Source organism: Echinops telfairi, unplaced genomic scaffold (assembly GCF_000313985.2).
Source record: "Echinops telfairi isolate 266 unplaced genomic scaffold, ASM31398v2 ScPeMD7_3533;HRSCAF=4204_0, whole genome shotgun sequence".
Lineage (NCBI taxonomy): Eukaryota > Metazoa > Chordata > Mammalia > Afrosoricida > Tenrecidae > Echinops > Echinops telfairi.
Window position 1 is genome coordinate 60,838,679 of NW_022107431.1, and position 18,368 is coordinate 60,857,046.

The window sequence follows — 18,368 nt, forward strand, 5'->3', positions numbered from 1 at the left end:
TCACATTTCCAAATCACTTGAATTCCTATATGTACGTCGTTATCTATAGCTGAAGTTAATTATTTCTTAGTTGAAAATAAAAAAGAAGAGATATAAACAACAAAAGTTTTGTTAGCTTCTTGGATGTTATGAAAGCTAGAAGTGGAAAGGAATTATAAGGATCAAGGAAGAAATTACATCATAGTCTAATTTAAAGGCTAGGTATTTCTATAACTAGATATGGAACTAAAAGAGTCAAAGATTATCTATCCTAGTATTTACATTGTTTATTGATTCATAAACTCTTTGTGTCAACGAGGATGGATAAGTCATTTTTATTAGCCTGAAGTGCAAAGATTAATCAATAGTAACTGCACAAAAATGGTCATCAAATCAAGGAATAAATTAATGGAGTGTTTCAATATTCATAATAAAATGATTTTTTATTTAAAGTGAACTATGGAGATAAGACAGAAAATTAAAATCTAATGATATCTAACAATATCTATTTTATATATGTGCTTCATCGACATTCTCTTGAATCACATCCACTAAAACGGCAAACTTTCATCATGTGTGCTAATAATGGTAAATGGTATACATAAAAATTATTTCAACTGTAATTTTCATTGTTCCTACACCATTCAATTACCCATCAGTATCGATGAAATGCTTCATGTTCTGTATGTAAAAGAGATTATCAGTATTATGGCTTAAACCCATTGTAGATAAACATGATACATAAATAATATAGGTGGATAGGCAAGAAAAGGAAACATTTATGTGTCAGAGAATTCTTCAAAACAATCGCTGATCAACTTTTATAATCATGAGTAGTTTTATATAACACCATAAGCCTCAAGATGATTAAAGGTCACTGATATATTGCCAAACACACTTTTATGAGATAAATTCAATTACAATTGCTGCAACTATTGCAGCCACAATTTAGACATAGAATCCAATTATCCATTTCATTTCCATTTATACCTTATGGTCTAGATCATTTATCATGTTTCATGATAATGATCAGAAGACACATAGAAAGTGATTTCTGGAGGTAACAAATTACCTACCATATTAGCATAGCTTACAAGAGCCTGTCAACAACTACTATGCATAAATATGAGGTAATTAAATTTACAATATGCAGGAGTGTTTGATATGCTACTTGCTTCCTTCACAGCTGCCAAAAATCTGGGTTACTAAATGCAGCAAACCCGTTTGGTTGCAAATCAGGAATCATTATGCTCCACAAATCCAACAGGTAGACAGTGTGCTGTGGTTCAAGATGCAGAGATGCATCTTTCATCATCTGGTATTATTACTTCTTGCCACTAAACCATCCATCATTACTGCTCAGACAGCTTGGAATGATAGTGCTGGACCCTCACATTACTGCTCCTTGAACTCTGTCTCATTTGTCTTTTGCATCATTTCTGATTCACAGCTAAGTACCCTCCACAGCTGCTAAAGTGAGTGTGGACCTGTAATGCCTTTAACCCACAGTGCCTAATAGTAATTGATTTGTCTTTATTATGGGACTGCTTTTCAGAATACCCATGGTTGCTGATGCAGAAAGATGATTTTTAAAAGATCTGATGCACAGAATTATAATAGCTGTAGGAAAGTGTGCTCTCTCTCCTGCTTTTTGTTTTTCAGGTATTTTGTTTCTTTGGAATTACGTTACATCTTTCTATCACTTGAATTAGTATCCATAAAACTCAAATGCAAATTTAAGCCCAGGTGCCTCTCAGTGCACCCACACACGTCCACAGGAAGGACGGTCTTTTGTAAATATATAAAAGCAGATTTTCTAGCTCAAAATTATGAATCAGAGAATCTTCTGTTAGTGTAAAAAAATAATCCGAACTCTTGGAATACTTAGTAAGCCCAAAATGCAAAATATTGCGTTCATCCTTGACATGATGCAAATAAAAGGGAGGGATTTAAAACTAGATGCCAGAATCAAAGTGGAAACTGCCTTTTAAAATAAGACCCTCATCCGCCCATATTTTCCCTTGTCACTGATTGCTGGGAACCTTCAAAAATGACACCCGTGACACCGCGGTTTGCGTACCATAAACTGTCCAAGACTGAAGGGTTTTAATTCAGCTGCATCTGAATGCTGTTATAAAAGTTTAATAAATCAAAATGATCAAAATGTTCCCAGTGGCAGATTGGGATTCAGTTTCCAATTCAAATTCTCTTTAATATATGGCTTCTCTGACATCTTGCATTTTCAAAGATCCATGTTGAATTCCAAACACCTTGCTTTTCATCATTACCATGCAGCAGCCACTTTGGTCATTGTAACTACTTTTTCAACGATCTTGAACAATACACAGAAATGCCAAAGCTAGCGGTTTTAGCATAGCAAAATTATGGCAGGTGGGAGCTCTTTACCTGTTAAATACATGTTTTAAAGGTACCCGCTGTAATGAAAAGACATGTTTTTCAACTAAGAAATGCTGTTGGCCAAGAGGCCTAGCAAGAGACTACTCCTCCTGCCTACCCTTAAAAAATTGATGTTAGAGAGATAAATATAGGAACATTACTATCAAGGTCAAACTCTGAAGAGCACAGAGTAGCGAACTCTTTTTAGAGAGCTTTCATTATTTCTATGAAATAAAAAGTTTTTACAAGGAACAGGAAAAGAATTTGCACTTAGCCAAGAATCTATAGGAAGCAGAAAAAATATTTATATATACTATATGCTACTTATCTTTCAGTAGGTGGCTAAACAGAGATACATACATATGATACATACAGAGCGGCAGAAACAAAAAAGAAAATGTATCTAACCATGTTAGGGTTATCTTTCTAAATATTTCAATTTGATTGAATACATTTGCATTTATCAAAGCTTAAAGTCATGAAACATTCTAATAGCTTTGGCTAAAAGCTATGAAATGGAAGCTTACACAATGCAAAATATTTCTATGCACTTGGTACCTATTTTTGGATTCATCTTTTATTAAATCCCTATTTAATGTTCCACAATTATTCTAAATCTTTTCCACAAGCCCAAAGGTTTTAAGCTTGGCCATTTTTCACTACAATAACAAGGTTTATAACTTAAGTTACAATCTGTGCTCTCTAATATGTTACTGATACATCTTTTAAACGTCGGTCCAGAATACTCTATTTCACCTGGTAATCAAGCAGAAAACCTAGAAGTCTCCCATAATGCCTTTCTCTTGTCATTCCATTGTGTTCTTGCCAAGATATCTACCAACAATTTCCCTCCAAAGTTATTTAGCTCTAAGTTTTCAAAAGTTCTTTACATAATGCATTCTATTCATATGTCCAGAATAAATAGTTGTAGTCGACAACTCTCTCAGGAATTTGTGCACTGCCAAGGAGATATAGCTAATAGAGATGGGCATGTTAATTTCTTCTTTCAATTTCCAAGTTTTATTGTATGCCCTGTGAATGTTCAGAACTTTTATTCATCTTCATTGCCATTATGTTCATTCGTGCCACCATCTTTTCTTATCTGTACTCCTTTTTGAAAAAAAGATTGCTAACTCGTGTTCCTACTTCAGCACTTGTCTCCTCCACGCCAGTCTTTAGAGAGGAGCCAACGTGACCATATTTCACACGGTAAGTTAGAATATGCCCTCGCTGCCTCTGATGGCCTGCTGTTCCTGCAGGACAAATTCCAGCACTTTACTTATCTATATAAATTCTTTCCTGAATAACTATAAGTAAATAAGGGCACAATCAGAACAATATTACTAAGGCAAAGGAAGGCAAGGTGTACAAGACCTACTGATAACAAAGATAAGTCCTAGTACATACGCATGCAATATCAACAATAACAATCTATGAGTGGATACACATACAGGCAAGCTGAGCAGGGATGGGTAGGTGAATAGGCCTACGTTAATGACAATACAGGTTTGACACAGGATATTTCTACACATGTATTTGTATGGACTATAAATAAGTCTACATACATGAGAGCAATCAGGGGGCAAAGTTATGAAGAAATCTTACCTATAACCATACGCCTTAAGTTAATAATTTACAGACACCTTAAGTTAATAATTTACAGGGAATTGGGGCACAGTATCAATCTTTGTTGTTGTCGGGGCTGGGGGTGGGGGGGCTAACTCAACTGGCATAAAGATAGTTTACAAAGAGAATGTTCTGCATTCTACGGAGGTGAGTAGTGACTTGGGTCTTAAAAGATAGTGAGGAGTCATCTAGGGTGCAAACATTGGTCAGATTCGTATAAACAAATAGTCCAAAGAATTAAAACACTGCGTGGACCTCAGGTTCCTTGACCTTGAAAGCAAAGGAACTAGATGCAGTCTACCACCACTCCTGTTATTCTGATAGAATGTCTTAGACAGTAGGAGAAAAATGTGAAGCAGAAATCAAAATTATGGTGTTTTTTTTAAACAGACTTATTAGTCATAGAGTGACGAGTTAAAACCCAGAAACTGGGGCCTTCAGACACATTTCAGGTCTGAAGCTGAACTTACCCATGTGGTTCAACTTTCAGTGCAGCAATAGTCAAAAGGAGAATAACACTACAAGGTTACACATTTCTTAGAATAATCAGCTAATAGAGAGCACAAGAGCAGCTTTTCCTCGGGATAGAACTCCGAAGGCAAAAAGGGATAAGAAGGAAGGATGAGTAAAAGTGGCAAGATTACTGTTAATATGTGGGGATTGTAATCAATGCCACAAAACATAACTTGCACAAGTTGTTCGTGGCAAAATCAACCTGCTCTGTAAACTTTAACCCAAATTACAATAAAAACAGATAAATCCTGCTCAGCTTCCAAAGGCCAGTTGAAAGTACACGTACTCATCAGCCCATTCCCTAACAACCCACCCCCCACCCTGACACCTCCCGCCCACCACCACCCAACAGCAACGGCAGGGCCCTCCTGCCTCTTCCACAAATGAGTCCAGGAACTCACACAGAGCTTTACAACAATACACTGTTCTTGTTTCTTTTACAATGTATTGACTATATGGCAGAAAAATGGGGCTTTCTACTCCATAAAGAGTTACAGGTTTGGAAATTCACAGGGGCCAGTCTTCCCTGTCCTGTAGCGTCCCCATGAATCAGAATTGCCTCAATGGCCGAGGTTTTGATTTGATTATAACTGCTGTTTATTGATGACTGTGCAGGATGTAGAGACGCTCAGGAATGAGTGAAAGGTAATCTCCTTGACTTCTTCTGACTAGGGGAGGAGGCAGATGAAAGACAGGTATTGTATTTTGGAGATCAGGGAAGGAGAACTACAGGCCAATGAACAAAAGCTTTCCGATGAAAAAGGGAACTAGGTGTTCAAAGAGGTAAATTGAAAGGGGGAAAATGATCAGTGCTGCGGAGAGTTTGATGAGCAAATTGGAGAGAAGGGCAGAAGCGGAAGTCACGAAAGGCCTTGGAGACTGGTGAGAGGTCGGAAATCCATCCTGCAGGAACAGGAAGCCATCAGAGGCACAGAGGGCATATTCTGACTTACACCGTGAACCACGGTCACTTTGGCTACTCGGTGAAGACTCATTTGGAGCAGCAAGTGCCGAAGTACGGAGACTAGTCAACAAGCTTTTTACAGGAATATGGGAGAGAGAAGACAGAGACACGAGTGAAAGTAATAGCTGTGAAGATGAATTAGGGTGCTGAGCAGTCACAGGGTATACAAGAAAGCCGAAAACTGAAAGAAGCAAGCAATTAATGTGCTTGCCGCCATTGGCTAGATCTCCTCAACAATGCAAACATTCCCGAGAGAGCTGTCTAGTAGAGCGATTTCTTCAGTGCCTACACATGGAAAGCGTGACATAAAGATCTTTGGAAAACTTCAAGCTAAATAAGCTTGGAGGAGAGAAACATTGTAAAACAAAATCGATGAGCTCTCTTTTGTGTGAGAAAATAACTATCATTTGACCTTTCGTTATTTGGGAGAATAACTGCAGGATCTGAATGAAGTAAGAGTGTGATCACGTGCAGAGCTTGGTGGCAAACAAGTGCTCGTGGCGAGGAGAGCAAGTGCTAGGGAAGAGAGTGATAAGCAGGCAACCAGAGGCCGGAGTGTGAAGAGAAGAGTCCCGTATGGCTGCTGTGGATCAAAGAAGGAGGGAATTGTAAGCAGAATTTCTGGAGAAGTACCAATGCCAGAAAAATCCCTGGTGGAGTAGTGGGTCCTTTATGGGAGCAGTACTCCATGCTGTCAGTTGGTTGAACACACCAACCTCCAGACATGACAGAGAGAAGATTTTTCTGCTCCTGTAAATTTTTATAGCCTCAAAAACCCACAGGAAGCCTTACACACTGTCCCACAGGGAGTCTCGATGGTGTAGTGGTTAAGCATCCGGCTGCGATTCTGCAAGGTCAGCAGTTTGAAACAGCCAGTGGTCCAGAGGAGAGAGACAGGGCGTTCCAGTCCCCTTCACCATTAGTCACGGAGGCACTCTAGCCTGTCCTGATGAACCACTGAGTCGGCATCGAGATGGTGGCAATGGGTATCGGGTCACGATGAGTCTAAATGGACACAATGGCAATGCTGTCTTTACCACCTACATAGAACTGATTCTGCCTCATAGAGACTCTTCATAGGGTTTGCGTGACTGTAAATCTCTATAGGAGCAGACTGCCGCACCTCTCTAGGCGCAGCTGCTAGTTCTAAAACACCAATCTTTCATTAGCTGTCCAATGCTTACTTTCTAGTTAAAAGAAACTAATTCCTCCTGAAGAGGAATTGATAGACTGGTATTGGACATATGAGTTACTAATGGACTTAAAAACTTGATCTAGACTGGCCTGAAATGTTTTCTTAATGTTCAATTGTTCTTTTATGTAACACATGAGTGTCTATGAATTTGTTTCTCTAGCCAACCTGGACGAATACACCAGGGGACGCCATTGGGTGCACCAACTCAGAGTGAGTTATTGGATGCTCGCTTAGCAGGAAAAAATGTGTTCTATTAAAGCTCTGCCCAGTAGAGGTTTTTTCCCTTTTTGGAGGGAGGGGTGAGGTGGGGGTGGTGGTACCCCTCTGTATTCAGAAGCTGGATGCTCCCCTCCTACTGACATGATGGACTTTGATCTGGTGGGCAGGGATCTGAACTTGGAAGACCCCCTTGCACCCACCATCAAGCTTAGAGTACACAGAGCTCAATCCAGTGGGGGATCTGTTTGGAGCAACAATTGATGGGTTGTGGCTCACAGATGAACTGTACTTGCATAGACTCCTCAGACCAACAGTGTCCAGAGTGCTCTGTCATTGGGAAAATTCATGTTGTTACCAGCGCAATCGCCTTATTTCCCATGCGGATGATTGACAATGTTTTATCTTGGTTCTATGGATTTCTATTTTTTTTTGCTGCCTTCAGTTTGCTTGGTTTTGTATTGTCTGCAAGTTGGTTTGCTGCTTTTGGGACAGTTGGTTTTAGGGGGGTTTAATTTTGACACAATACAACTGCCAAAGGAAACCTGAGTCATGTACATCCCAGTGGCGAGCAGATAGACTCTGGGCCCCCACTGACTCTAGACCCAATCCAAGAAAAATTAATTATGGTAATATGGTCCTGCTCAATACTCACCTTCATAAAATGATCACTGATGATTGGGGTTCTATAGAGGAGTGTGGAAAAGAAAACAAATGGTGCCTGGTTATCAATCAGAATAGTGTCTGGGGTCATAAAGGCTTGTCTTCAAACAAGCAGCCATCTAAACGAGGAGTCACTAAGTCCACATGGAAGATGCACACCAGCATGTATAACCCAAAGAAGACAATTAAAAAAGTCAAAAATGGCAAAGGGAAAAGTATCAGAGGCTAAACTGTGAACACCCAATATGCAGAAGGCTGTGGAAGACTGGGGGTGGGGGTGGGAAAAACTAATCTGTACAGTATCTACTCAGATTAACCCACTGGTATATTCCACTAGCCACAGACAAGGATCTTGAACAGATATGCTATCAGATAGAGACCACTGTAATCATGATTACACTGTATCAAACTGGATAAGTGGTCAGTTGACCTCCCTCTTGACCCAACCTGAAACCGTTCTAGGTGCAAGTATTTCTTGCTTGTTCCATAACAAAAATTCCCTCCCTGGCCTTTCAAATACTGAAGGTGGTCTTTTCTTTCTTATGCATTATTTGCATTTTTATCTTTGTATTATTATTATTATTTATCCGGACCACTTTATTTCTGTGTCTTGTTGTTTCTGTTGGGTCTGCCAGTTTGTGAAGCACAGAAGAAGGAGATGCAGAGAGATAACAACTGATGCAAGGGTTTATAGAGGAGGTCTGGGTAATGGGTGGGAGACAGAGAGGAGGGGGTTGGGGGAGCAAACAAACTATGCAGGAGGGGGCAAGGAGCACTAAAACTGATGGTGATTACACTCATTTTAAAAGCAATTTAACCATGAAAAAAAGTTCTAAAAATCTCCAGTTCTTCTTGATATGATTGAACTGTCAAATTGCATGATATGTGGATGATGTGCAAATAAAACTGTAAAAAAATAGTGTTACCATTAAGGTGTATGCTAAAGGTGAAGTGCTGAAGACTCCTTTGAAATTAAAATGGTGGGGAAAATGTTTAATAATATGCTACTGCAATGGCTATATCACTGTTCTTGATTGACCTGTGTCTCTAGTATAGATGTGCTGTAAATCCTAACCTCCATGTCTAATATTACAAGCCCACTGAGAATGAGCCATCTTTGCTGTGATACAGGATGGGTTTATGGTATATCTTGCGTCAACCTCTCTTGGGATATAAGAGAAAGAGAATAACAGCTAGCAAGCAGAGATGTGACAAAACCAGATCCAATGGGGTATCCATGTGGTCTAGACACAGAAGCTAAGAGACCAGAAGCAGAGAAGCCTCCCCTCAACTCAAAACTCAAGCTCTCTGCCTTAGAGCTGATTATGTCTCATGGCTTCACTAAAGCCCACTAAAGTGTAAATTTCTGATTGTTAATACATTTCTGATTGTTAAAGACATCTACTTGTGAAATTTTTATTATAGTAGCAATCAATAGCGAAGGTAACCCCTTTTTACTCATTGTAGCACTAGCTACCATAAATTATCTCTGGCTCTTACTATGGAATTTCTGTTCAATTAACTTTCTATAACACTCGTTATTTACCAAATAAGTGCTTATGACAGGGTTTTTATAGAATAACTTATATGGCAAATAATTTTTCAATAGTTGAGAGACCCCCCCCCCACCTTACAGAATACTAACTCTGTGCAAGCTCCAGGTGCAGACCTGTCCAGAGGGTCTCCTGCGTTCCTGCAGAATTCGCTACACTGCAAACGGCTTGAGGACTACGTCTGTGTCTGCTGTGTCCCTGGTCCTTTCACGATGCCTGGACCACTGACATTACTCAGGCGTGGCTGCCAGCTGGTTTTGCCAATAAGTCATAAAGGAACCCAGAGAGACTGAACATTTTTACTTCAAATGGACTTCCCAGCTTCATTTTAGGTGTAGGTTAAGAAAACGGAAAATGGTGAGCAGGGAGGGGAATGTAAATGAGACACTGCTATTCTGTGGAGTAGATAACAGTGCCTCCGTACAAACGGGAGCACGTTATACTGATTACAAACTCTAAGAGAGGAGAAGCGAGACTGCAGAGGAAAGTACGTGGATACTATCTGTGTTCTGGAATCACGTTACCCAGAGGCCAGAAGAATCACTGTGCATGCACATGACCCCGGTTTTTCTCTATATTTCTACACTCTTTAAGGAAAAACCTCCCAAAGGTCAAATACCCTAAAAGTGTATTCCAAAGAAGACTGGCCATCGCCTGAACTGCTAAACAAGTTTTTGACTATGCATGTGAATCATCTCTAGAAATATATTTAGAAGTAATTTCAAAAAGAGCTCTTCTTACATTTTGATTAAAAAAATAAACTAAGAGGAAAATAACCATTAAGGAAATCAAAACAAAACAAATGTTGCAGTCTATCTACTACCAAGTTTATAAAGTACTTACAAGGAAACTCGGTGGAGAAGAAAATTAACAGGAAAAAAATTACTTGGCATAATGGTGCATAGAAGTCAATAGAATAGTTTCAGTACTAGCCATAATTCCCAGACAATATTAATATTACATTTCTTTTTTTTTTTACATCAGATAGAATTACTTTATTTTTTTCATTTTTTAAAATCATTTTATTAGGGGCTCATATAACTCTTATCACAATCCAGACATACATCAATTGTGTAAAGTGTATTTTTACATTCATTGCCCTCAGCATTCTCAAAACATTTGCTCTCCACTTAAGCCCCCCACATTAGGTCCTCATTTTCCCCCTCCCTCCCCGCTCCCCCCTCCCTCATGAGCCCTTGATAATTTATAAATTATTATTTTGTCATATCTGGCCCTGTCCGACATCTCCCTTCATCCACTTTTCTGTTGTCCATCCCCCAGGGAGGAGGTCGCATATAGTTCCTGGTAATCAGTTTGCTCTTTCCAACCCACTCTCCCTCTGCCCTCCCAGTATCGCCACTCACACCACTGGTCCTGTAGGGATCATCCGCCCTGGATTCCCTGTATTTCCAGTTCCTATCTGTACCAGTGTACACCCTATGGTCTAGCCGGACTTGCAAGGTAGAATTCATATCATGATAGTGGGAGCGGGGAGGAAACATTTAGGAACTAGAGAAAAGTTGTATGTTTCATCATTGCTACGTCGCTCCCTGACTGGCTCGTCTCCTCCCCGAGACCCCTCTACAAGGGGGTCTCCAGTGGCCTACTAATGGGCTTTGGGTCTCCACTCCACACTCCCCCATCATTCACTATGGTAAGATTTTTTGTTCTGATGATGCTTGTACCTGATCCCTTCAACACCTCATGATCGCATAGGCTGGTGTGCTTCTTCCATTTCAAAGCCAACATTTTCCTTGTGTTTTAAAAGCAATGCAGACCACCATTTTTTAATGCTTTTTAACTTGGAAAAAAATATTTTGAACTGATTAAATGAACATTTTATATCAGTATTCAGTTTCTGGTTGCATCGTAGGGCACCATCTGAAACGAGGACATCTAGTATCCTTGTGCTCATTTAGAATTTAGAAATGTACCAGACATCTTGAACACTGAATCGCCTGAATGACAAGCAGTTACCATGAATGAGAGGAGACTCCAAATGCTTGTTTTTATCACACTCAAGGGTAGCAAAATTAAATATTAAAATTTGAGATCGTTGGAATCTCCTTGGAATTTGTGGTATTTTATCTTCATTATTTGCAATGTGGTTCCCTAACTAAGTATGGGCAATTGGGAAAAATGTGTATATGGTTATCTTTGTGGTTCTAGATTTTCATTTTATTTCAGATTCTCCCAGCTAACTCCCAATTCCCTGTCAAATGGACTAGTTTTTCACAATAGAAAAAAAGAATCTTCAAGTCACCATTAGCAAAATAAATAAATAAGGATCTTTCTATGAATTCATGAGTCTGACAGCTGTGCTATAAAAAACAGTTAAAAATCCGTACTGCATGGTGCTTGACTACTGAAGGGCTCAAACAAGAAGTTCCCTGGCCTTTAAACATGTAGAAGCAAATGTATTCATAAAGTATGCCATATCTGCTACTTTCCAAATGTCTATCTTCCTGAAACAGAAATACGAAAATGGAATATTCAAACTTAATTTTTAGCTGGTATATACAAAAAGACTAGAATAGGAACTATTTGTCAAATCAGTATGGTTTTTAAGTAAAAATACTAGATACAAAATAAAATAAACCTTAGTTGTTCCTATAAACTACAAAAAGAGAGAGGTTCAGACACTACAAAAAATTAATAAAACCGAAAACAATGATCATCTGTCACAGAAAATGAATGATTCTTCTGTTATCAGCATAATTCACTCCACCCACAAGTTACTAATTATCAATTATTCCCTACAACTTCGAGGTCAGCAACCTGCTATGATTTCAGCACAATAATTTACGTGTTTTGAGCACTGGTGGTGTCCGGGTTACATTGGCTGCTAACCATAGGTCAGCAATTCGAAACCAACAACTGCTCCAAGGGAGAAAGGCGAGGCTTTCTACTCCCTTACAGACTACAGTTTCAAAACCCTGCATGGGCGGTTCTTGTCCCATCGCACAGGTTTGCTATGTGTCAGAATAGACAATGATAGTGAGGAACAATAACATTTACTTTTTTTATTTTTAGAAATAGACTCCTTGACTTAAGAAAAGATTCTGTTAAGCATTATAGAAAAATTAAAATTAAACCGAGTGTGATGGAGTATGCTGAGTGCTAGAGAGTTGATTCTGACTCACAGCTACTCTATAGGACTAACTAGAACTACTCTACCGAGTTGTTGTTGTTTTCTTCCAGGCTACTAGCAATCTTCATAGCAGCAGAGCACCGGGTCTTCGGAAATATCTTCTCGGTTTCTGTTCTACAAGAACAGTTAACAGCGCTCTCTGCGAAACACTGCTTCTGCGCTCAGGCTGCACTTACAAGAAACTCAACATTCTGTTTCTGCAGTAGGAACTATCTTATTCTTTTTATAGCTGTGGGAGGTGGTGCCCTTCCTTTCACTAACTGGGCAGGACCAAGAAAGGATGTCATTAGATTGTTAGCCTTTAAACACAGAGAAGGCCTCACTTAGAATAGAACTCAGCTCTGTGAACTTTAGCGTGAAGAGCTGAACAAAACTTGGGTCCTTCACGATTACATGAACCCTGAAGTGTATCTCTTCATTATCTAATTAGGAAAGCCGATAAACACCCTTGTTCTTAAGATATTTCGTGTTGTCTTAAAAGGAAAACCGCATTATTAGTATTTAATTCTGAACACCGAAATGTGTTTTATAGACAGAACTACCTTCTCCAAGTACTGAGTATGACTCTAAAGTAGTACTATAAGTACTTATCTAGCTGAGTAACTGGATTGACCATTGCCCTCATGTTCAGCTAGAAGCCACTGTAATTCATCAAGAATAGAAATAGATATGATCTGTTTTCTATATCCAGGGGCTTTTGATAACGTCTAATGGTCAACATTAAAATTTAAAAGGTGAACAAGAAATGACAAACAAAACATGAGTGCTTTCACACTGCACAACCACAGTAATGAACTGAAAATGTCATCGGGGATTCAGAGATAAAAATAATAGATGTAAAACTCATGACAACTAAGGAGAGAAAGCGAGTGCCCTTGTGGCAAAGGCCGTTTTAAAGACATTTAGTGTAGGCAGTTTGGGTCAGAGAAGTAACAATTATGACTGATAGCAACCATATAAGACAGAGTAGAGCTGCACCTGTATCTGAGTTCTATTCTAAGCTGACCTCTCTCTGTGTTTAAAGGATCTCAATCTAATGAAATCCTTTCCTGATCCTGCCAACTTGGTGAAAGAGAGGGCAGTACCTCCCATAACTGTAGAAATACTGCATGCCTGCATGCTGACTTTCTGAGACTCTAAAGATTTATGGGACCAGAAAGCCCTGCAGACAGCAGCCCAACATGTGACTCCACTACACAACCTTTCCATCAACAGGTGGAAGGGATCCGGAGAAGACTGCACGTAAAGAAAGAATTGATCAAACCATCTTTACACAGCTCAGACTACATGGTTGGTATTTTCTGTTGGAAGCTTGTAAACACAATTTCAGAATGTATTTCAGATTTTTTACACCTCAATTTTTTAGAAACATGCAGCAAAAATGCCTGTTGTTCATCTCATCTCTGTAAAATATTTTTCGTCAATAAAGATTGGCTTCCACACGCTGGAGACATGGTCATTACTCAGAATGATCTGGAAGCAAAGCTAAAGTCATGACAAAGTAAATTGTGTCTCCCCATACTTTCTTGCTTTAATTATTTATTTCTTTTCCTTTCTATTTTCTTCCTCTGGCTGAGGGAACAAATAGATCAATACTCTTCAGCATGAGAATGCTGCCGAGAAATTTTCATTTGTATCAAGCAGCAACAAAAAGCCTTAAGCATGCCCTGTCACTTTCAGTTTGGAAGAAAATGCACTAATAAACCCCTCCCCTAGGGTCATCTACGACGGCAGGCAATACCATGCCAGCCCTTATTAAAGACTATTCATATCACTGGCCCCAAAATTTCCTTTAAAATTACCATCTTTCGCATCTATGTAACAGGATGTCAACTTCAAAAGTGCCAATGAGAGATAGAACCTGTCACCATAGCTAATTCGCTGCATTGTTTCAGCACCGGGACAGCTGCCCTCGAGGGTATGTTTCTGGTTAAAAATATGTATTTAAAAAAAAAAAAAAAAGAATATTTATTTGTGGGTTGGCTAGAGGAATGAAAAAATGTATTCCTCTGTATTGGTTTTCAAATAACATAGCAACAAAGTATCACCTATAACTATGAGATATATAACAACGTAAAAATGTGTTGAAAAGAAAATATAAAACTGCCAAACCTACCAAAATATATCTTGAAAATGAGAGCAGATCCTGAATAACACATTTAGCACACCATCATCTTCTACATCTATATTTACAATATAAATCTAAAATAGGATATATACAACATGTCAGTACTGACTTTAGAAAACGCTAAAACTTCCTAAGAAAGTCAAGAATTCTCTCTATAGAGATCTTGCTGGAATAATTATTTATTCCATAAATAACACACTCAGAACAGTGACAATGCTGATGTCTTATGGAAACAAAACCCAGGTTTTCATAAAATAATTAAATCTATTTGTGGAATAGGATAAACAAGGGGAATTTCCTACTGAGAAAAATAAATTTTCTTTTAAAGTATATATGTGGAGCCCTGGCGGCACAGTGGTTACACATTGGCCTGCCAACCCCACTGTCAGCAGTTCAAACCCACCAGCTGCTCTTGGGTGAAAAATTAGGCTTTCGACTCCTGTAAAGATATACAGTTTTGCAAGGGACAGTTCTACCCTGTTCTAGAGGATCACTATTAGTCACAAAGGACAAGAGACAATGAGTTTGGGTTTTCTATCATATATACATATGTGTGTGTGTATGTATATATATATATATATATATATATATATATATATACTTGGATGAAATCCTGACTCGCTACAAGTACACTGGCCACCTACGGGGATACACATACAATGTCTTAAGATACAGTGAGCCTGAGGACAAAGCTCCCCCTTCTTCTGAAATCCTAGCATACTAATCACTATTCTGAAGGTAACCCTAGGACACCTTCAGGTTTTGAAAACACATGTGGGTGAGAGAGGTGCTGGAATGAAGCTCAGCAAAAATAAATATTCACGGATGTATGTACCTGTGATACTTGTCTCTATTAAACACTTGAACAAATACTATCCTATTTTTCTAGTGATTCTAACATATTGGGCAATAACTTCATGAATTTGTGTAAGCCAACTCTGGAGATAGGAAAAGAACTTAAATCTCAATTTGTGGGTCGCAGCCTCTTCGGGGAGTCGAACGACCCTTTCACAGGGGTCACCTAAGACACCGCTCCTCCAGCTGTCTCCAGGCAGTTCACTCACATGCAGATATGCCCACATACGAGTACCCAGTGTGAAGACTGTTACCCATGCTGCACCATGCTTCAAGACCAAATATTGTTTTGTGATTAATCACTGTTTTATTTATATTCAGTTTGCAACAATGAAAATACATCCTGCATATCACATATTTGAAATTACAGTTATGAAGTAGCAACGAAGGTAATTTTATGGTTGGGGGGTCACCACAACATGAGGAACTGTATTAATGGGTCATGGCATTAGGAAGGGTGAGAACCACTGACTTAAATGGAGCCAGAATATTTATACAAATACCCTTTAAATAGATGTATCCTCTCTGCAAAAACAAAAACATACAGAGGCTAATAGTTTTGTTTAACAATGTGAGAAACTGGTATAAAAGAACCAGCCACACTCTACAAGTCAAGAAACATGGGGTTAAATTCTGGCTCAGACAGTTATTACACTTTTGTGGCTCTGGGCAAATCATCAAATAGTCTGAATTTCAATTTCCTTCTCTGTAAAAGTATTAAAGGTTAAAGTATTAAAATCAAGTAAATCTTAAGATGAAATAACGTATGTAAAAGACATTGTATGTCAAGTATTATAAAATATATTAACTTGAATATGGATGTAGCTAATATTCTCTTTCAAGCCTCTAGGCCCTGGCACATCATGTGCTGTCTGCCTGCTAATGCTTCTTCTACGCTGGCATTCCTGTACTCCTAACACTCACCCGAGCAACTGTTGTCCAACCTCCAGACCCGGTCTTAGCCAAGGTTAACTCAGAAGGGCCTTCCCAGAAACCTCTCACCAAACTCAGTTCCATTGAGATGGTTTTTGGTTAGGGTGTGCAAAACATTCTTTTAAGAAACATTTACAAAATTAATAATAATTTATAATCTATCAAGGGGTCACCAGGGGTAGGGGGTAAAAAGAGGAACTGATACCATAGAATGTAAATGTTTAGAAACTAACGATGGCAATATATGTACATATATGCTTGAAACAACTGATGTACGGATTGTTAAAAGAGCTGTAAAAGCCCCCAAAGTAATGATGTTTTTAAAAACAATTTACAGAATTTAAAATTTCGTCATTTGTGGGATGACTCGTCAAGGTCTGTTTCTGAGCTGCTTTTCCTGTATCATTTCACATGACTGGCATCTTCCATTTTGGAAGATATTGATTCAATTACAACCTTATGTAAGAGGTCTTCCTTGATTAAAAATATCAATTCCTGTCTTTTGTATATTTTTCTTCTCTGTATATAACTTAGAATCCTTGGTAGTGTAGTGCTTACATGTTGGGGTGCTCACCCAAAGTCAGCAGTTCAAAACCACCAGGCATTCCAAGGGAGAAAAATGAGGCTTTCTACTTCTATAAAGAGTTGCAGTATCAGAGAACCACAGGGAGAGTTCTACCCTGTCCTATAGGGTCACTATGAGCCATAATTGAGTGGATGGCAGAGGGTTGTGGGTTTGGTACCTACCTAGGACTACACCCTGCAGATCAAGACAGATCTTTCATATTCCTTCCCAATATCTGAAGCTACCTTAGTGTCTAAATTTCCGATGAGAATTTCTTAACAATTCCCATGTAATAAGATTAAGGAGCAGAATTTATAAAACACACGTCACATTTGGCTTTAAAAATGTCAAAACACATAGGTCCACATGGATACAGGAGCCTTTATTTTGTCCATATAGAAATAATGCTTTGAGGACTCAGGGTAATATCTGCACAGCCCTTTTCAACAGGGAAAAATCAATTAATGTTCCAGGAAGAAGGAGATTATGGCATTTTATGTTCATCCAGATGAGAACTTTGTAAAAAGTGGACTGACACGCACTTCTTAATTTTACCTTAATATGTCATAAGAAATTTGCAGTGCTACAGTTTTTATAGTGACTTCAAATAAAGACGTCAGCAGATAAAAATGTATCAAATATTTATAAAGTTGCTTTCATTTTTATACAGCCATGTGATTTCATAAAGTGAAAACAGTTTTACTTTACCTCTCACAATAAGTTGAGCAAAATTGGACACACCAGAACCTCGTTCTGACTGAGTTACACAGCGGTACAAATCCTGGTCTGTTTTTGTCACTTCTTGCAATCTAAAGGAAGCAGCAAACCTTCTGTGATTGATGTTCTTAGTCTGGGCTACTGGGGTATCTTCTCCATTCCGTCTCTGCAAACAGAAACCGATCTTTAAAAAAGCAAGTTCTTCACTTTTCCACACATCTAAAGCATCTTAACAATCAATACTGGTGAGAAGTTACTCTTGCTGCTTAATTAGGGGGAAATGTCTAGGCAGATACCCAATATTTTCCTTTGCCATTCAATGAGGAAAGGATGTATGCAAATACAGGAATCTTTTAAAGGATGTAGTGTTGTCACTGCAATTTGCTCAATTTTCCGTAAAATTACAACTATCCCCAGTATGCTTCAATTAACAGGAAGGCCAGGCCCATGGCAAGGGGTTCACAAATGAACCCCAATCTGTCCATTTCCTGAGAGAGACTGTAAATTTCTCTTAGGCTTGATACTAAACATGCAGAGTAGAATCTTCTTGCACCAATACTATGCATGCCAGTCTTCCAAATGTGTAGCATGGTCTACCACAGAATTACAATATTGATGAATAACTTAAAACCAAAGAAAAATTTGTACTTTTTGCACAGTTCTATTTTGTTTTATGTGTTAAAATATTTATCCTTTTAAATAAGTAATTATCAGAATTTAAATGCTAAAAGCACTCATGTCATCTTTCAAAATGAACCATTTGAAAATATATTTATGACATCATAATATTTTACACAAGACCAACAAAGATAAACGATAAAGAAAATGACTGAAAATTTCAACTCTGATAAAATTACTAGCTTCCTTATGTTGTTAAGAAAACCAAAAGTAAGCTGAAAACACAATGTTTTAT

The 18,368-nt window shown here is 38.5% G+C and overlaps 1 protein-coding gene across 11 annotated transcripts in view; it reads right to left on the bottom strand.

The window, feature by feature from the left end:
* The window catches only part of PTPRK (protein tyrosine phosphatase receptor type K), a 640,850-nt gene that overhangs the window by 253,864 nt on the left and 368,618 nt on the right, over nt 1-18,368 (bottom strand). For all 11 annotated transcript variants that reach the window (XM_045294289.1, XM_004702060.4, XM_045294293.1 and 8 more), the window contains exon 6: nt 17,447-17,621. In XM_045294289.1, coding sequence (XP_045150224.1) covers nt 17,447-17,621 — 175 coding nt within the window. The remainder of the gene's footprint in view (nt 1-17,446; nt 17,622-18,368) is intronic.